General features: G+C 36.4%; 2 protein-coding genes across 10 annotated transcripts in view; one reads left to right on the top strand and one right to left on the bottom strand.

Moving 5' to 3' along the window:
• The window catches only part of Dyrk2 (Dual-specificity tyrosine phosphorylation-regulated kinase 2), a 64,608-nt gene extending 51,189 nt beyond the window's left edge, over positions 1-13,419 (bottom strand). Inside the window, exon 1 of the mRNA XM_053750903.2 lies at positions 12,943-13,419. Within this exon, the coding sequence (XP_053606878.1) occupies positions 12,943-12,957 (15 nt within the window). The 5' untranslated portion in view covers positions 12,958-13,419. The remainder of the gene's footprint in view (positions 1-12,942) is intronic.
• A 1,404-nt stretch (positions 13,420-14,823) lies between these two features.
• Zir (Zizimin-related) overlaps positions 14,824-21,293 on the top strand; it is a 37,669-nt gene continuing 31,199 nt past the window's right edge. For 3 of the 9 annotated variants that reach the window (XM_064436981.1, XM_064436990.1, XM_053745739.2), the window contains exons 1-8: positions 14,837-14,994; positions 15,124-15,681; positions 15,791-15,863; positions 16,599-16,759; positions 17,527-17,749; positions 19,107-19,300; positions 19,607-19,747; positions 20,659-20,938. In XM_064436981.1, coding sequence (XP_064293051.1) covers positions 15,647-15,681; positions 15,791-15,863; positions 16,599-16,759; positions 17,527-17,749; positions 19,107-19,300; positions 19,607-19,747; positions 20,659-20,938 — 1,107 coding nt within the window. In that variant the 5' untranslated portion in view covers positions 14,837-14,994; positions 15,124-15,646. Of the gene's footprint in view, positions 14,995-15,123; positions 15,682-15,790; positions 15,864-16,598; positions 16,760-17,526; positions 17,750-19,106; positions 19,301-19,606; positions 19,748-20,658; positions 20,939-21,293 lie in introns of all 9 variants that reach the window. The other 6 variants (XM_064436997.1, XM_064436988.1, XM_053745728.2 and 3 more) reach the window with 5 other exon arrangements.

The raw sequence follows: 21,293 nt of genomic DNA, 5'->3' as shown, positions 1-21,293 counted from the left end.
ATATGCACAGAAGCGGACTTATCGCATACTATTCGCTGTTTGTGGGTGTGGACACTGTGTCACACTAGAGATTTATTTTATCTTCTGTCTTCTTCTTTTCGAGTGTGTTACTGCTTATTATTTTCTTCTGTAGAAGAAGACCCCTTCTTCTAAAACAATAAGCGGTAACACACTAAATAAATAAATATATTAGGACAAATCACACAGATTGAGCTAGTCCCAAAGTAAGTTCTAGACTTGTTTTGTTGATTGTTGAACTCAACTCAACTAAACGCTACTATATTGTATAACAAATACATATATAGATAAACATCCAGTCAGAAAAAAACACACAATCAGAAAAAGATCATTTTCCTTCATGAGCCGACCGGGGATCGAACCCAGGACCTCTTGGTTCAGAGGCAAACAAGACTCGAAAAGAACATGACAGAAGATAAAGTACTGAAAAGTACTGATGATAATGGATAAATCACATAGAAGTATGTACAAGTCACTTAAAACTATATGGTCATTATTTTTATACCGCGTTATAAAGGTGCTCTAATAATACTTTCATAGCCCTTATTTATAAATAGAGGGTGGTAGTAGCAACGGGTCAAGTTCATCGATCAAACCTAAGGGTTCTTGGGATGACGGGATTTATTAATATGTTATTAATATTAAGGATGAAGTTATAAAATAATTCGACCGTATAAGACCCTATAGAATTGACAAAATGTCATCAAAGTTATCTTTGGGCTACTGAAATCTAGTATACATTATTAATATAAAATCGAAAAAAAAAAACGAATTACGAAAATTCGGAAAAATAATAAATTAAATTTGACAGGAATGTAGATTGAGACCAGGGTGACGTCCGCGATTAAAATACTTTTGGAAATTCCAGTCCAACTCTAAAGGGGTTCAAATAGGAGTTGCAAATTTTACTTTTATTCTTTTTTGTTAGGCAAATTAACGCGGGCGAAGCCACGGGCAAAAGTATTAGATATACATAACGTAGAAACGAACGAAAGAACATAGAATTTTGTGACTGAAAATTTAACTACTACTATTACTACTACTTACTAACTATACTACTACTATTTACTTACTAACTAATTTCAAATTTTAATAAACACTTAACAAACGAATTTGCCGAGAGGTTCCGACGAGGAAGAAGAAAATGAGCAAGTTTGCTGCGATACTGGCGGTTAAGCAAGTTTCATAATGGTCGGTCGCGGGATGGGTGACCAATCCAACGGATCATGACACAAGGGCCAATGACCTTATTAAACATCGCAACTTAACAAATAAATGACGATTGTTCCTTTCTTATAAGTTATGGGTTCTTTTGTATCCAATCCCCTAAAGTAACTTCCATCGCTTAGCTATTAAATCGATATTGGACAGAATTAATCTATACTTGGATATGTTTACAACGTTTGTGTTACCGCCAAATAAACCATCTAGAATATCGCTGTTGGAATAATGCTCATTTATATACCAAACATATTATTATAGGCAGGTATTTCTTCAACTCTCTCTCATGTCTTGTCCGATTGCGTTCGGGGTTGTGAAGCCGCTGTGCGCGGTGTCTACCTAGGAATATCTATCTATCAAACATAAATTAGTTCATTTTCTAAAATATATATTAATAAATCGAGCGGCTCGTCCCGACTTCACACGTGTAAAAACGTAATAAGGAATCACCTGAGGAATCACACTATCATTTGGTGAAAACCGCATGAAAATCCATGTATCAGTTTTTGAGTTTATCGCAGACAGACAGAGAGACAGACGCGGTAGTGACTTTGTTTTATAATAAGTTGTAAGGTTGATATGAAACCAGGCGAAGCTCATACGTAAAAACTTAATTTATATAATTTATTTTGGTGGTACAATCGAGTTGTGTATCGAAATATTTAGCAAACGCAATTATAGGAAATATATTTGTCTTCGAACTCCCGAGATCAATATAATGAACGTTGTGTCTTGGCGTTTTCAAATAACCGACTTGCAAATGGACAGATTTTCATCAAAAATTAGACAAAAAAAAGAGAAACTGCTTTGAAAAATACGTTTATCAATACTACTTATTCGTATTAATATTATAAAGAGAAACGATTTATGTTTTTGTTTGTAATGGATAAACTCAAAAACTAGCCATTTTGATGAAATTTGGCACAGGGGCAGAGGAAACCTTTAAAAGTAATAGGTATACCTATAAAAGCTATTTTTTTATCACGATTTTACCCGAGCGAAGCCGGGACGGCCTTCTAGTTAATAGGTAAATGGATGAACTGCGTCAAGGAAAGTATGAATTGGCAAATTGTTAAGTGAAATAGTAAGGGACAGAGTTAAATGTAAGGAGTTAACATTCTGTGGGGAAAAGGAGAAAAGGTGGGAAACAAATGAGGCTACCCTTTTTTTATGCCGGCTCCATACTGTCGTCGAACAGTTTCTGTGTAGTGTTTCGGTATACAATGCTGGTTTTTGCATTGCGGTAGATAAAAGCACTCATACCTACTACTCATTACCTACGCAATGTTCAGCGATTGTGTGGAGCTGCTGGCATTAGACTGATTAAATATTGTTACTTAAATGTCTGAACGGCTTGTATGGTTAGTCTTTATCGCTAGATGGTAGTCGTTAAGCTAAGTCATATACTATTATGTCATTATAGGGTATGTCATTAACACGTACATTACTAGCAAGCCATAGATAAATATAATGCTATATACTTCGTCATATCTTCCATTTGGCTTATACAAGAAATAGCTGTATCCTACTAATATTGATGTATGTTTGTTACTCTATCAAGTACTATCTACTGAACAGATTGTTATAAAACTTGGTAAACGGGTAGAATATAATCTGGAATAATACATAAGGTACTTTTTATCCCGAAATTCTCACGGGAGCGAAGCCCCGAGGCGTAGGTGAGACAGAGCGCTGCTCATCGCCACGTGCCCGGCCGAATCTATGACTTTGTTTAATATTAACCGGGAAATGGTATGGAAATCTATATAATATTGTTGCACTCGTCCATTGTCTATATGGTTTTCTTGGTTTTTCCAGCGAGTGGTAAAAAGTAGTTGCAATTTTAATTAAAAAAAACTCATACATAACGCGCAACATGACAATCACATTTTCCTTATTTTCCCGTCGGTAAATCTATTCGGAAAATCTAGAGTTAGATTTTTGGCTGACGTCACGTCCGTGAAATATGTTCTCGCAAATGATTGATCGAGTGTTCTTGTGTGAAGTCAAACTCCCCGAAAACCTCCCAAAGATTTGTTCTTTTAAAATTGATTACCCGAAACAAACACAAAGTTCCGTAATGGAGGGATTTATTTTCATCAAAATTTTCCCTGTTTAAATTTGGGACAATGATTTTTTTCGGCTGTCTTATATACATTTAGTTTAGATATTGATCCTTTTTTCCATTGAGATTTGTCTTTTGGTTCCAACGTTTTCGTTCTGGAAATTTCTACCTGCAGAACAAGCCCCGTGGACGGCCGGAGACTCTAGTTGATAATGAAGAATTGAAGTCTATTGTGGAAGCGGATCCATCGCAAACCACGTCCGAGTTAGCTTCAGGCTTCGGTGTTAGTGATAAAACAAGATAGTTAATCAAATCAAATGAAATAAAATCATTTATTCAGAAATTAGGCCTTCACAGGCACTTTTCACGTCACGTCATATTCTAAATTAAATTATGTTTACCAAAGCTACAAACTACTAGCATATCGGAACGACTGCTGAGAAGAAATGCCGAAAGAAACTCATTCAAACAGTGTTGGTCCCTATTAAGCCAGAAGGGCTTACCATTTTTTAAATATAATTTTATGTATAATTTTTTATCAGTAATATTATATCAGTAATATTTATATCAGTAATATATATTACAATGTAAGTACATAATAAAGTACATGGTCAAAAGGTACTGAAACATAAGTGATAGAGAAGTGATAAAACATCCTCCCGTGGATGTCGTACGAGGCGACTAAGGAACATATATAGAGTTAGTATCCCATAACACAAGTCTCGAACTTATTTTGGGGCTAGCTCAATCTGTGTGATTTGTCCTATATATTAAGTCCTTAAGAATTTAGCATTTGCATGAAACGGTCAATCTCCTGAGTAAATATTTTTATTTATCATATAGGTACTTCTGTTGAGGCAGTATAATAACATCGACACAGAGTGTCCCATCGTAAATACGAACTAAAAACAACTTACCGTATTTACATCTCGCGGTAATAGCTTAGCTTAAAGGCACCATTCGATAGTCAACGGCGTAAGTACCCATTTGAAAATGTTTTTCAAAAACACAAAACCCGCTGATATCAAAAGGTAATTTAATTATCATAATTTCTTGACAATATTAAGGTGATCTGCCATTTGATTTCTTCTTCATTTTCGCAGACAAGATGTTACTATCAACTAGAGTTCAGTACTACGTTGGAAGCAATTGATCTATGAAAACTACCAAAGGTGTCAAATTTGTGTGTAAATAGGAATAAAAATTGGCCCTTCTCAGGTCACAAGCAGGCGTTAACCATTCGACCACTACCGCCTTCATTTTGCACCTTTAACATAACTGATACTTGTAAGTCTCCTCTTTATGTCGTCGTGGGATTAAAAATAGCAAGTGAAACCTTTGCGGTTACGTTCGGAAGCAACCCTTAAACTTGTTGCGGGGGTAGTTTCCGAAGGTTTTCAATAACGACGAGAAATTGAAGGGTTGTAAATATCGATGAGTCTTCGACCTTAGTTTTTATCTTATTTGTAAGTACTGTAATAGTGATCGACGATCGATTTATATTTATGAGATTTCGCGTTAAAAGTTCGACGCCTAACTGATGATAAACCTGGATATAATATACTAGGATTCTTCCAGGATGAAAGGTATATATATCCTTCTCCTTACTTCAAACTACATGTATACGAAATTTCAAGAAGATTAGTTGAGTAGATAGTGCGTGAAGAGGTAACAAACAAACGTACTTTCGCATTTATATAGGATATAAGTAGATCACAGAGTGGTGTGTAGTTCCGGCCTAGAATAGGACCACTCCACAACCTTCCGTGGATGTCATACGAGGCGACTACAGCCTTGGCTGATACTGATAGGCAACCTAGCATTCCCAAAGAGATTTGACGTCCGTAAAATCACAGCAGCAATTAAAATTTTTTGAAGTATTGGCCCCTGAACCATCTGTATCTATAAATGAGTTTCTTTAGGCATTTCTTCTCAGTCGTTCTGAAACGCTTACGGTTGGAGTTTTTGTAAACATTATTTAATTTAAAATATGACGTAAAAAAGTGCGCGTGAAAGTCTAATTCCCGAATAAATTATTTTATTTTTGATTTTCTTCGACTGACGCCGTTTTGACTGAAGTAGAAAGGGTGAATGCCCTCAAAAGAAAGGGATTACATTGTGGTAGCATTTCAAAACCGCGCTATAAGTTAGCCTAAAGAAGCGATGGTGGTGTAATGGGTTATATTGCCTGTGGTTCGAAAGGTCCCAGGTTCGAATCCTACTCGTACCACATGAGTTTGTATACCAATCTCACTCATGTATAGTTGTTTTCATAGACCACCACTTGCTTCCGGTGAAGGAAAACATCGTGAAGAAACTTGCACACTGGTTGATTATTATTAACTTGTGTGTGAAATGGAGAAGGCAAACCACTCCATTAATAATGCCGAGAAAGTTGTTGTGTGTGTTTCATTCCACGTAATGACCACGACCCTCAGCCATGAGGAATACGACTATGAAGAATGAGATCAGTAAGCCGGACCACTAAACATTTATTGGTTTCGAAAACAAACTTATCTGCAACTCAAGATTGCTTCCGAGAAATTTCTCATTTAGGGTAAGGCACTGTTGGGTTCAGCCCAGGGCGGCGGTGACAAAGGGGCGCCTCAGATTTTACGGCTTATTGAGTTGACAAAAGTTTACGCGTTAGATGTGTAACCGGCGAAAACAATAGTGCGTGCGTGTCGTTTTTTTTTCGTCCCACCACATACGAATGATTTTCTTTATTATAAAGTCATTCACTGCACTAACAGTTGCTCAAGAAATACAATAAACTCACAGTACATATAAGATAAATATTATTACATATAAGATAATTTATTACACACAAATTAACATTGACTGCTACTGAGAGAGCCTAGATTACAAAATCATACTGAAAAGGGGGCGCCGTAGAAATTTTGCCCCAGGGCGCTCGTGTTTCTACAACCGGCACTGTCTCTTCTCAGAAGCCTGGTGCTTCAACCTTCACAAGTTCAACTCGGATAGTTATTAACATTGAGTGAACTTGAAAGCTCGACTTATTGCTTTCAAACTTTACGTATAGTTTACTAGCTTTTTAACCGTGTTTTCTCACGCGAAATGTCTTTTTTTTTCCCAGAGTGAAAATCTCCTTCTCTGTTCTCTGTATGAGAAATTTCAAGAATATTTATTGAGTCACAGAACAATTATATAATGAGTGAGTAGTTAAGCGTGAAGTAACACGAAAAACAAACTTACTTTCGCATTTAAAATATTAGTTGGGATTGGATTAGCGAGCCTTTTCCTCTCGCCGCCGGGCATTCATCGCGATCAGTCGTGTGCAAACCTGTGCTAATTTTAATCATATTGCAAAATCACCATTGGCTGATTTCGAAAATTACAATTCCTGCTCACTCTTGTTGCCCTTAAATTGCTAAACTCCTCCCATTGGGAGTGTCGAGAGTGTGATAGTTATAGAACAAGAAGACGTCGTTAAAATCGTAGCTGTTTTGAACATCTTATTGGGTGCCGGATTCGAACCCGGTGCGCGCTGACTGCGCAAGGAGAACGGAGCCGCTAGACCAAGTACGTATTTACAACATTGAGTCAAAATTGCATCAACAAGTTATCGCCTACGAGAGCACGTCACTGCGTCTACGCAACCATTACCCCCGCCGCGCGCCGTGCCCCCTCCAACACCCTCTCTCGCCCGCCCGCTTCGCTGCTCTGCTACGATAACACCCCGCGCTGCCCTCGCGCCTCCGCCGCCGGCTGCCTGTTGCCGTGCTACGTGCTACGACTGCTACGAGCATCTACGTAACTTAACCGGTTTGCTACGGAGCGCTGACTACATTATTGATATTGCTTGCAAACTTACTGTATTGTGTATTGTTTTGATTGTAAGTGCGTAAGCGATTATTTGTCAATTTTATCATATTAGTTTATCTCACCGCAGTGCGGCATTTACTCTATATCGTTTTGTAGTAATTTAATATGCCGTTAAAAAGAACTCCTCCGAACACTCCGGGAACATCACAGTCTGATCCGGATTTGACAGCGCTAGAAAAATGCGAGTCTCATGAGGCTTACATCACCACCAGGGGCAAACGTATGCGTGCGGAATCTTCATCTCCACGGGACGAAACTAGCTTCCTGAGAGAGGAAATGAAGGAAATGAAAAGCATGATTGAATCTCTTCAAAAAAGTCAATTGTCTTTGTTTGGTAAAATATGTGATGATGTGAGTCTTATTAAGAAACAAAATATTCAGATCCAACAAATGAATTCCGACATTGTTAAAGGCATGGAGAACATGCGAGAAAGCCAGGAAAAACTAAGTCGCAGAATGGACTCCATGGAGGCTGAGAAAAAGAATTTAGTTGCCCACATTGAGCAATTACAAACCAAACTCAGTGACTTACAGATGAGTACCCGACCGGCTGCAGTGGAAATTAGAAATGTCGCCTACAGTGATAAAGAGACAACTGAGGACATTTATGACCACATCATAAAAATCGGAGCTGTGATAGGTAGCGAAACCCAGCTGTCTGATGTTAGGGATGCCTACCGCTTACCTGCAAAACCGGGTAAACAAAGAACAATAGTTGCCGAATTCTTATCGGTTGCAAAAAAGAATAATTTCCTTATGACAATTCGTAAGTACAATGACGGCCGAACAAAAGCAGACAAGCTAAATTCCTCAGTCATTGGGATCACCGGTAAAAGTTGTCCAATATATGTTTCGGATTATATACCAGGAAGCGGTCGTAAACTGTTTTTCCAGTGTCGGGAGTTTTCAAAAAATAATAATTATAAATTTTGTTGGACAACCAATAATAAGATTTATATTCGGAAAAACGAACACTCTAAGTCCATCAGGGTGGACTCAGAAGCTGCCCTGGCAGCCCTTGAGTCACAATGACTAGCCTATACTTTAAACATGTACTATGTTGTTTACCTTATGTTTTTTATGTCATATATTTCATTAGCTTGTATTAACACATGTAAAAAATATGCGTTGCATTTAAAAAAGTTGAATTTGCAAATAATTTTAAATAGCTTTTATTACCTTTACGGTGTTTTTTCTGATAAGAAATTTTTTCAAGGCGTTTTATATAATAAGTACTCGTATTGTTTTTCATTATTTAATATTCTACACTATCCCTCTGCCAAACATCACTTTGTGGTAACAATCTGTAGTATAAAGTGTTTCAATTCATACGTTGAGTTTTGTGTCTTGGGCATCCATTGGTTTTGTATTTTAGAAGTACATAATCTATGTTTGCATCGGTCACATCTTAACACACAATATAAAAGTTGCCATAACGTAAAAATTCCGCCCTTTTACTTCCTTTGTGCTGTGTTCTCGTTGGCTAAAAATCATGCTGGCGATTCTACTAACACCTCTAGTTCAGTTTACAAAACCTTTTATTTAAAATTATTTTTATTTATTTCAAATTTAGTCAAAACATGATTAGAAGCAATTTCAGTAGTATAACATCGGAACTAGAGGATATAGGTATGTCGAAAGCATTTATGTGTCGACCAGAACAATGCACAACTTATTTACAGCATAAAAATAAAACTATAAGTATTTTTCATTTAAATATAAGGAGTATCAACAATAATTTTGACATGGTTAGAGTCTTATTTGCCAATATGGAAATCGCACCTGAAATTCTTATTTTCTCTGAATGCTGGTTATCTGTAGCATCATTTCTTCCTGATTTGGAAGGATATAAATCAACTCAAACTCAAAATAACGAAAATCAAAATAGTGGGATTGTTATATATTGCAAAGATTACATCGATGCTAAAATTTACGAGCCAAAATGCATAAGGGACGCTGGTTGCCTGGTTCTTGAGTATGGTAAAGAACTTGCTGTGGTGGCTATTTACCGTTCGCCATCTCACAAAGATGCTGATAATTTTATTGGCAGCTTGCATGATTTACTTTCAGCCCTTGCATCTTTTCAGATGATCAGTATTCTAGGAGATATTAATATTGACATTAAGCAAGATTCCGAAGATAACTATAAAGATTATTATCTAGATTTACTTGCTTCTCATGGACTCCTCTCTACACATGCTTTCATTACTCGAGGGCAAAAGTGTCTAGATCATGTTGTAGTGAAATCCAAACTGCCTTCTACTACATTAGTGTTGGATACTCAAATAACAGACCATCTTCCAGTAATGCTATGTGCACATCTAAACGGAAAATTGCAAGGCCCCCCGAGAACCAGAACTTATATAGATTACAATTCTATACACACTGCCATATCAAACACTGATTTTTCCCCTATCTTTTCTATGGGGGACGTAAATGATGCTGTTAATCATCTAATATCCACTATCTCTAATATTATAAAACAGAATACACATGTAATCAAAATTACACGAAGAAAGAATCAAATAAAGCCTTGGATTACGCCTGGTCTTATACGTTGTATAAAGAACCGGGATAATATGCACAGACAACTTAGGCGTGAGCCGGAAAACATAATCCTAAAAGTAACTTACGTGAGATATAGGAATTTTGTTAACAAGCTCCTTAAAAACGTTAAAAATAACTATCATAAAAAGATTCTACAAGATGCCAAAAGTAACCCAAAAAATACATGGTCAGCGGTTAAACAAATTTCAAATATTAATAAAAATAAATCTGTGGCGAATAGATTACTGGCCTTGCATCAAGATCGTAAGGTCTCAGCTAATAAAGTTAACCAATTTTTTGCCAATGTCGGTAAGGATTTGGCGGATAAAATATTAAATCGACAGCGGTCATCCTCTATATTACCTACTCCCCACAGGGAAAGGGATTCAATTGTTTTAACACAGGTAGATGAACAGGAGATTGAACTTTTAATTATGGGGTTACGGAGGGACAGCTCTGTTGGTTGGGATGGCATATCTTCACGAATCCTGCAAACTTCAAGTCAAATATTTATTCCGGTTGTAACATACATTTGCCAGCTTGCTTTGTCAACGGGGGTATTTCCAACTGCTTTTAAGAAAGCTGTCGTAACTCCTGTCTTTAAGTCTGGGGATGAAGACGGTATCACTAATTATCGGCCCATTTCGGTATTAACAACTCTTTCTAAAATACTAGAGAAAGTTTTAAATAAAAGACTAGTTGACTATCTAGAGTCTAAAAATATCATAGCTCCAAATCAATTCGGTTTTAGGAGAGGTCTTAGCACGGAGGACGCTGTACATTGTTTATTGAATGATGTCGTACAATATTTGGATAGCCAAGAAAGATGTCTTAGCATGTTTTTAGACCTCTCAAAGGCCTTTGATACCGTCTCTATTCCCCTGCTTCTGGCAAAGTTGGAGCGCATTGGAATTCGTGGCCTGCCTCTATCTATATTTAGTGACTATCTTCGAAATAGAACACAATGTGTTAAAATAGGTGATGTTATCAGTGACGCTGTGGAACTGGTTTTTGGCGTTCCTCAGGGGTCAATTCTTGGGCCTACTCTATTTTTAATATACATAAATGATTTATGTAAACTTCAACTCCAAAATTGTCACTTGTACACATATGCAGATGACACAGCGCTCGTAGTTTATGGTAAAAATTGGACTGACACTTTCACAAACGCTGAGCTTGCTTTGTCTACGATTATGACCTGGCTAGACTCGAACCTTCTGACCTTAAACCTTGCTAAAACCACCTATATAACTTTTTCGATAAATGCGTCCACACTACCTTCCGAGGATGAATTTGTACTTAGAGCTCATAACTGTCAAGATCAGTCTTTATGCACATGCACTGTCATATCTAAAACATCTGCAGCCAAGTACCTTGGGGTGTACGTAGACCAACATTTAAAATGGGACAAACATTTGACGTTCTTGAAAAACAAGATTAGGAAACTAATTTACATTTTCAGGAATTTAAACTCAGTGGCTGATTTGGGTACGCTTAAGATTGTATATTACGCACTGTGCCAATCAATTATATCTTATTGCATTACAGCTTGGGGAGGAGCTGTTAAAACTTTACTTTTACCAGTTGAACGGGCACAAAGGGCAGTTATTAAGGTTATGACTAAAAAACCCCTTCGGTATCCCACTCATAAACTCTATTCGGAGACTTCACTCTTGACCGTTCGTCAAGTGTTTTTTTCTATGCTGCTACTTCGTAAGCACTCTCAGTTGGTTTACGACCCCACGCTGCGTAGGAGAAGGCGCAGATGGGATCGTGTCTGTGCAACACCTACACACAGAACTGTTTTTGCTGCGCGACACTTTAAAGTGCTTAGCTGCATAATGTACAATAAGGCAACTAAACTAATAAGAATTTATCCGTGCACAAAAAGAATCGCCAAACAAAAAATAAAGGAATGGTTGTTGACATATAATTATGACAACACTGAAAATCTTTTGCCTAATAGTGAAATAATAATAACTTAGCACCGCCTTACCTACATATTTCATTTAATACTACACGTTATTATTACAACCTATGGAGCTTCACTCTCGCGGGAGGAGGGTCAGGATGGAGGGTGCACATTATATTCTTTCAAAATTTCAGGCAATTTATTAGAGAGTACCTAACCATACAATTAGTTGCAACTATTTATTTATTAGTGGGATCATGAACATATCATTATAATTTTATATCTATTCTTGTACCTACTTATTATATTTTGTTACCACAAGGCGGCTGAGAGCATTTCCATTTTTTCTTTTTATCATAGATTTGTAGACAATACTCTAAAACTAATTAATTCCCAATGTACAGTTTTTTACTAGTTTGGGAATAAATATACTCAAATGTAATACTTTTCTGTTTCGGTGTATCATTTGCAATGCCTTCTGCCACTCGAGATACAGGTTAATTCCTAGTTCGAAGGCAGTTGGTTGAGCATGGTCACAGTACATTTAGTATTAAGTATGTCATATGTTTTTATTCAATAAATGTTTTTTTTTTTTTTTTTTTTTTTTTTTTTTTTTTTTTCCTTTGGATTGGTTGAGTTAATTTTATGTAAAAAAATTGAAGGATTTCGATAAAATTACAAGTAATAGTGACAACCGCATAAAACAATAATTTATCGAAGAATATGTGTACACAAGTATTTATTAGACAAATTAAAAAACCCCCGACTTCCAATATTCATTTCGCTACAACTTTTGAACGGCTAAACCGATTTTCATGAAACACCCGGGATAAAATTATCTATGACACAAAAAAAAAACTAAACGAAAACCGGTTACGATGACAGATACACAGATACACAAACAGACACATTAAACTTATAACACCCCTCTTTTTGCGTCGGGGCTTAAAAAGGACAAACAACCGCGAATTGACATCTGTGTATTATATACGTAACCATCGAAACATCTGCCGTTTAGCTGAATGTGGCTTTCCAGTCTCGTCTCTCAGATTTGTCTACAGTCCGTAACCATATTCGCTATGTTTTAAACAGATATTTTTTTGTACTTCAAAAAAACCCACATGAAAGTCAGTTTTAAAGATCTAAGCATGTAAAGAAAGAAAGAAACATGTACACAGGGACAAACAGACATACATATAGTAAAAAAAAAATCGCTCCAGAGTCCAGAGAGAAATCCAGGAACACAGCGAGTGTAGTTATTTTAAATTTTAGACATTATCATAAGTTATGCTGTAAGTGTAAAAATATAAATAATTAAATATTTACTTACATCGTACAAAATCATATCTAGTGTCGTTTTTTCGGTCACTTGTTGCACCGCGGTCAATTCTTTTAACTACTGCTCAATCACTGATACACTATCAAGTTACAGTTAAGTTGCAACTATGAGATTAGTAGTGATTAAGTACAATTGTTCAAAATTCACTGTATATTTTTAAGACGATGAAATAGGTAAGCAAGAAAAATCACGATAGTTCTTGACTCACACAAAGAAACGAATCTTTTCTTAAATATTAAGTTGAGAATGCAAACGTTGCGTTGTTGACAGTGTCTCGCGATTTTTGATTAATTATCGCTCTCATTAGCATGTAAAATATTTAGAAACGTAGAATTGCGAATGATATTTGAATTGCGTTTATTTTTAATTCACATTTGTTATTAGCCAGTAGCAGTAGCAATATATTTTTTTTATTTGTACAGCCGCAGACGTGTACGTCGCGAGGCGTCGCAGTTGATACTAAGGGCGGGCGGCTGGCCGCCCTATTGGGCTAGGGCGGGGCAGGGCAAGACGAGCGCAGAATTTAATCAAGTTTATTCCCAATACCACTGTTAGCCATTGTTACCAACTTTATACTAAAAAGTTATCACAATCTCTTAACTGAGTTTAGAATGCTTTGTATCAAATCAATATGGTTAACGTCGCTAAATGTCCGATTAGTGATAAAGATAAATGTCTTACTCAATTGAAACATTGTTTAACATTTTCTTCGAGGACTCAATTAAGTATGCATGAGCTGAAAATTGCCTAACTTAACTTTTATACAAAAAAAAACCTAAAGCAATCTAGTCTGTAATTTGAGATTGTCATTATTAATTTCATCACTGTCTCCGCTCTTATGAACATAAGTTAGTTAATTACGTGAGAGACGGAATATTGACAAGTTGCTATTTACATTAAACTCGAGTAAAACTGTAATAAATTAATATGCCTAAAACTTCCCCAAGAATCGCACTATCTATTAGTGAAATCTGTACAAAAATCCGTCTGGTAGTTTTTGAGTTCATCACGTTTGAATTGAACATCACAATTGAACTTCTTTAAAGGCCATAAAGCATTTTCTAACTCGAGTTTAGAACAAAACTACTACTATAAGAAAATGCTCCTAGACTATAAAAAACTATGTTTTACTAATATGCTATTACCAAGTTCATGTTAGGTCGGGTTTAGCCTCAGGCCTAACTTTTACTGCGGAGATAAATCAAAGTTTTGCGAGACTACACTTAGAAAGGATCTGATACAATAATCTGATAGACAGTCGCCCGCGACTTCGTCCGCGTTTTTCTAGGAGATAGCCAAGGTCAAGTCAGAGTGAATCATATTTTTTTAATCTAAATCGGTCCAGGAGTTTGCAATGTAGATATGAAATAAAAGAATGATAGAGTTTTTTTTAGATTTTGATCTACCTTTTGACCGTGGTTTGTACAGAGGTTGATTTTTAAAGAAGCGTGTGGGTTTCCGCATTAGAACCTCCATATCCTCCTGAAGATGTTATACGAGGCGAAATACAACAACAACAACGTTGCCAGAGAATCCTTATTTAAAGACGTTTTTCGTAAACAAGGGTATCTTGTCACATCCGACAATGGCACCAGGAATTCGCGAGTTTGAGTATGGGAGCGGATTTCAAAATCTCAATATCTATGATAATGTCTTTGACAGTTAGTATACCTACATTATAAATCCAAGATATGAATAACAACTCCCCATATAAATGCTACAATCTCGCTTTCCGGGTATGCGAGGTCTCGTGTACGGGAAGCCCGTCCAACACGCGACTTCATCCAATTACAAACAAACGAACGTGCAGCCGACAAAAGGATTATAAATATGCGCAGCTCGAAGGCACCGTGATTTTAAAACCGCTGGGCGGCCGCGTGGGGGCGCCACGTGAGCGAAGCGTGATTGGAACTTTTATTTTGTTCTTCATTTATTTTTGGAGTTTTTATTTTTGACTTTATGTAAAGAAATCTTATGCTTGCCTGAATTGTAAGGTAAAAGAAACATATTGGGTATAAATAGACTTGAATTTATTAGAAATAGGTAGGTAGTTGTTTGTATTTCGTACCTACTAAATAACCTTGCTATAATAGGACCTTGGAAATAATAGCAATTAGAGTCCAACTACCAGTGGGGAAATTTGTTCTGTGTTAAAAATTTTGTGTCTTCCAGGACTATCGCGAGTTGGTTTGGATGGCTTGGTGCCTTAGCTATACAGTCAAATGTGGGAAATAGAATAAGCGAAGAAGAAAAAAAATGGACCCTTGAAATTGATTGATATATAATTCTCAATACGTATGGAAGGAACCTTGATCATTACTTCATTTATTTATTATTGTTTTTATAACTTCACAGGTATAAAAACATGATAACTTAAATTTTATTTTTAAATTACCAGTGATGCTGATGATATAAAATAAATATATATTAGGACAAATCACACAGATTGAGATAGCCCCAAAGTAAGTTCGAGACTTGATGAACCACTGATGAACAAATGAACAAAGCTAGCAAAATACCATGAGTTCACAGCGCAGCTGTCAGTCGCCAGGAAGTTGCCAGTTTGACAAAAAAAATGTCAAACAAATCTGATTGTAAATAGATCTGATTATTACAGTTTTATACAATACAAATTTCTGTTTATAATAACTGAAATAAGAAGTTCTACTGCAGAATCTGTGAATTGTATTATTAGATGACACTTGGACGCAAATACCAGCATTCTTCCGGGTAAATGGTTTTGTTAACACGTAGTGACTAGGTTCTTGATAAATGATGCATGAAGCAAGGGTATGGGCGATACAAAAATACAGCTGGATTGATTTTTCCCTATTTATAGGAATGCTGGGGATGTTCGCAAGGCGTATGCTAACCAGTCGAAGGTGGGAACTCTCTCGGGGTGCTCATCTTCTGTAAGTTTCTTGTAAATAATACTAACTTATGAATCATCTTCCCTATAACCTTTTGATTACTATGCTTGCCTACTGTTATCGTACTTTTAATTTCTATTTGACACCCTAATTACACAAAATGTAGATGAGTTACTAACACAAGTATTAATTTTTTTGGAGGCCTAAAATTGACATCCTTGGTTTTGTGGTTTTGGTACACAATATTTAGAATAGAAATAAATTTATTTGTTGCTTAAAATATGTAGAAAATTGATACAATGATAATTATACAAAGGTACATTAGATATGCTACAAAAAGGCACCAATCAGGTTGTGCCATACAAAATGGCACTACCACAAAATTACAAGATAAATCCACCAAACATAATAGAATTAGCTCTATTGTAATTACATAAATGAATATCAGGATATTTTAAATGATACATGATCTACCTGCAAGATTTTATACTATACTGTTATTTTTGAAATTTTTACCAAATATCTCCCACCCCAAAAAAGGTGTCTCAGATAACTGGGTGAAATGAAAACTAGACTAGGAGGAGCGACCACAAAATATCCATAAACAAGAAATAATACTTTTGAATATTTTTTTTTCAACATTTGTTCTGAAAGGCTAGTTTGCAGCTTTTTGAAAATTACTACTAATTTAAAATTTGACATGAAAATGTGCATGTGAAGGTCTTATTTCTGATTCTCATTTCACTTTAATATTTCTGTCTCTGTATGTATAAACAGATATCACTGTGCGATATGATTGAACCACCGGACTATGAGGAGGTGTGTGACCGCCTCATGGCGGAGCACGACCCTCTCTCGTACCCCGCTAACGACATTGAGCTCTGCACTGTGCCAAAGAGGATACGCACCATCCAACATGTTTTACCTGATGAAGACCTGTGAGTTTAATTCACTTTATCTATACTTCTATATATTATAAAATGTGAAAGTCTGTTGGTCTGTCTATAAATTTCTATGCTAAACTGCTGAGCTGATTTTGATGAAGTTTGGAATATATATTCATAGTTAATGACCGATGGTCAAACATAGCCTTCTATGGGTGGAGCTGGGGCGACAACTAGTTATGTTTGTAACGCAGCTTTGTTTGGAATCTCTTTCGATGTATTTCGCCTGCGCTGGCACATTTGGATCTACTGTCATGAATTTGAAAATTCTAAATCACTGAACACTTTGACGCGTAAACATTACGATCAAGCTAACAAGGCAAGAAAGAGGGTGGCCTGATAAATTTATAAACATTAAATAAAATAATAAGAACAGATCCAATAAGGGTCTTACCTTAAGTTTTATAATAAACTTGCTTTACTACCTACTGCCTAGTGCCTATTTACTATCCAACGATTAAACCCGACATGTTCAATCATAACGCTTATTTATTTGTCAATCAATTTCATACACTTTTATATACACCATCAATATAACAAAATTTGTTGGAAAAAAAATTCTTTGCCTAACAAAATTCAAATTATTAACTGATAACTTTCTACAAACATAGAGAAATTATTTTCTCTTTGTAATAAATTTAGAAATGGTAATAAAAACATGAAGATATATAAGAAAAAAATCTATGTATTCTACACATCAATTTTGTCAACTACTGCTATGATTTACTGGATAATGCTAATGAGATACCTGTATCCTCCAGCACCAAAGCCCCAATGTTTGTCCGCGACTGCATCCGCTGCTACACACAAGACTACACCGTAGTGGAGTACAAGTACCGCTCCTACTCCGCCTCAGTGTTCAGCCGGGAGAAGATGAACGAGCGGCTTGAGAAGCTGCAGGCTGGACCGAAGCATTACTATGAGATTGATTCCGATCCTCCCACTGGGTCTGCAGAAGAGGCATCCATACCACAAGTATGTCAAGTATGTCCTTTACACAATTTAAACTATTATAGTCAAAAGTTCTGTCTCGTTTTATTTTCGGCTGTGACGCCCCGGTGCCGAAGGTCAGAATAAAACAAACTTCGAGTCTCGCAACTGTTGGCTCTGTAAGTATTCAAATTTTGAAGATTCACCTATGATTTTACAATTTGACTCCTGCCTGATTCTGTCCTTTGATTGATCCTATGCACACGCATAAAAGGTTTAAAACATAAAAAAATATACCTTGTCTTATTCCAAAAGTGCTTATATCTAAAAAAATATAAATTATATAATTACATCTATTTACTTATCTATTTACATAATTATAATACATGACATATAAGTACATTGTATTTGAATCAAAAATGTAACCAGTCAAAAGTGACATCTTTTGTTGTTTTAGCGGCAATCATACTAAGGGCATTGTTATTTCTATTATTATGAAAGAAATCAACGTCTTTTATACGAGTTTTATCTAAATTATTCAATTTAAACACTACATTTTTTCATTAAAACTCAAGGTTATAAGTAAAAATAAGATTTCAGCACGTCCCTGCGAGGAAGTGTCCCAAGAATGCTTGTGTTATTGTTTAACTGAATATGTATGAAAGGAATTTATGTATTCAGGCATTCATACATTTTTCACTCATTGAAATAGCGGATTTTAATTGTTTCGTTTTCATTTAATCATAGTATAAATGAGAGAGAATGCACAAATTCTTTCTTTTTTAATATAATCTATCACTATGGCAAGTATTTTGTTTGGTTCACTATATTTTAACAGTACTACTTGATCCAGTAAGAGGCTATATAACACCCTCGCACGCTAGTGTCACTATCACATTTGCGTAATTTTTGTACATTTTTGCGGGAACCAAAGTGGTACAATCAACAGCACATCAACCTACCCAAATTCATTTCAAACTCCGCGCTATTACCGCGACATAGAGGTTTATACAGGGTAACTTGATGTGCTGTTGACTGTACCTACTACAAATTATGCACATTAGATAAAACCGAAAACGGTGCCAACCAAAATCCGTTTAGTAACCACTGACTACGTTGTACAATGGAAAAGTATAATACTTTCTTATAAAATCCTTTATCTAGTGTAGCATAATTGGTAAGATATTTATTTTTTTGGTTTTCACTATTAATTAAAATAACTTTATAAAAATGTAATAGCAGCTCTACTGTGCGGGCTAATTATTTTATAAAAAAAAAATCAAAGCATACTTTACTAATGCATGTTTTGTCTCGTTCTATCAATGTCCAATATTGTAAAGTGTGACAAAACATACTTTAACGTTAGCTTTTTTATGAATAAGAGGGTTCATCTTGATCTATTTTTGAAAAGCTGGAATCCCAGCCATCCAGCGGACGCCAGTCGGTCGCCTCGATCTCGTCGTCGTCCTCCTGCAACGAGACCCTGACCCCCAGGGGGTCGTGGGCCAGCCTGGACCTCCGCAGCTCCTCCTCCGACCCCCTCCTGCCTGATCTGTTCGAGAGGAAACCACCGGAACAGGTTGATGCTATCAATGAAACCAGAAGGTATGTTCAAGCAATTTGTTTATTCAAATTCTGTTTTAACTTATTATCTCAACTAAACAATAATCCATGCTTGTCCTTCTATCATGTCAAAATTGATCATTGGAATGAGGTGACGTTTGGACAGTTGAAGAGCTAGCGAGTAACATAAACTTTTTCAAAAAGCTCAGTTAAAACCATAATAAAAATAGCCTATGTCACTCATGAAGGTTTCGTCTATTTCTATGCCTAATTTCATCAAAATCGGCCTGGTAGCTTTTGAGTTTATACATTACAAACAAACAAATATTAGTATGGATTGTTAAACAGATTGGAAAACCGTCAAGCAGACCTGATGGGCCTGTACACCCCGTACCTGGACCAGGACGAGGCGGTGGAGCGGCGGCTGCCGGCCGAGCTGCCGTGCGAGCTGCAGGGGCATCGGCTGCTGGTCAACTGTCACCAGCTCAAGTGAGCAGTAACCTTCTATCCGTCTTGTCTTGCTATCCACGAACTCGGATAGATGTCGCTGCGAATGTATGAATGTTACGTGTACGAGTGATTTTATTTATCGCAATGAAAAACCAGCAACGTATATCGAATCCGGGAATTGGTCCGCGCTAGTATGGAGTCGGCATTATATTTTAGGTCCCGATACGACACGACGCAAGTGTCCAAGTTTTGAATCCGCATTTTGCTAAGAGCAAATTTTACAAAGCGCACTCGGGATGTAAGTTTCATTTCTACTTGTGTGTCAGTCCAATAAAAATAAAAACTTAGTGAGACTGCCCAGATAAAAAGTGTCATTTTTTTCAGAGTTCATTTGTGTGTGTGAGTACAATAATAAACGTGATTATTTTTAACTATACATATAAATTTTTAATTATGGCAAAAAATAAAATGGGGCTATCAGTACCTATTACTGATAATATGTGCATAGTCAACACATAAATAAATCTAAATCCAAAAAAATCTATAATAATTGGTTATAATACTTAGAGTGCGCCACCTGACTACTACGCTTCATAGTAAAGCTAGGCTCAGTGCCCGCTGCACTTCACACAAAGTCGATTTTCATTTATAAATTCTGCCAATTCTTTTTTATTTATTTTTTGCCTATGCCGGGGTCATCGCACGCGAGAGCGAGTGAACACGATAAATTATGAATTGGAATAATTGGAGTTTCAAACTACGTCCATAAATTCATTGATATTTTGGGATAAACGCAAACCTCAATAACTTTGGTGATAAACGATAATATTAAATTTTGATTATTCACATGTATTAATTATAGGGTATTTAATATTAAGCCTGTAATTTTGTGGCATAATTAAAAGTTTATGGTGTATATATATATTACACCAGTATATATATTATTCCAGATTGGAATTAGACGTGGAGCCTCTATTCGCGTCCATGGCGCTGTACGACGCGAAAGAGAAGAAAAAACTATCGGAGAACTTCTATTTCGATCTGAACTCAGAATGTACTAAACACATGCTATCCGGGCATATATCTCACGCAGAGTTGTCTACTTTGAGTCGCACCGCCGTGTTCGATATACTGAACCCTAGTTCTGACGTGTTCTTAGTGGTGCGAGTGGAGAAAGTTCTTCAAGGAGATGTCAACGAGTGTGTTGAGCCTTATATCAAGGACGATAAGGTACGTTTTTGCTTGTGTGTCTGTCTCACTCATAAATTGTCTATTTTGAGTAGCAACGCTGTGTTCGATATACTGAACCCTACTTCTGATGTATCCCTAGTGGTGCTAGTGGACAACATTCTTCAAGGAGATGTCAATGAGTGTATTGAGCCTTATATCAAGGTCGATAAGGATGATGAATGAAAAAAAAAGAGTATTCATCTCTCGCTCATTCACAAACTACTTTGAGTCTTTATTGCACCAAAAGTACACAGCGCCCTAATTTATTTTCTATACTTTATACAAACAGAGCTTTTGCCCGCGACTTCATCCGCGTGAATTTATCTGCGAAAGCGGAACAGACATGATTTTCATA

Source organism: Plodia interpunctella, chromosome 1 (assembly GCF_027563975.2).
Source record: "Plodia interpunctella isolate USDA-ARS_2022_Savannah chromosome 1, ilPloInte3.2, whole genome shotgun sequence".
NCBI classification, from domain to species: Eukaryota; Metazoa; Arthropoda; class Insecta; order Lepidoptera; family Pyralidae; genus Plodia; species Plodia interpunctella.
Note: the sequence above shows the minus strand (reverse complement) of the source record. Positions and strands in the feature narration are given on the sequence as shown.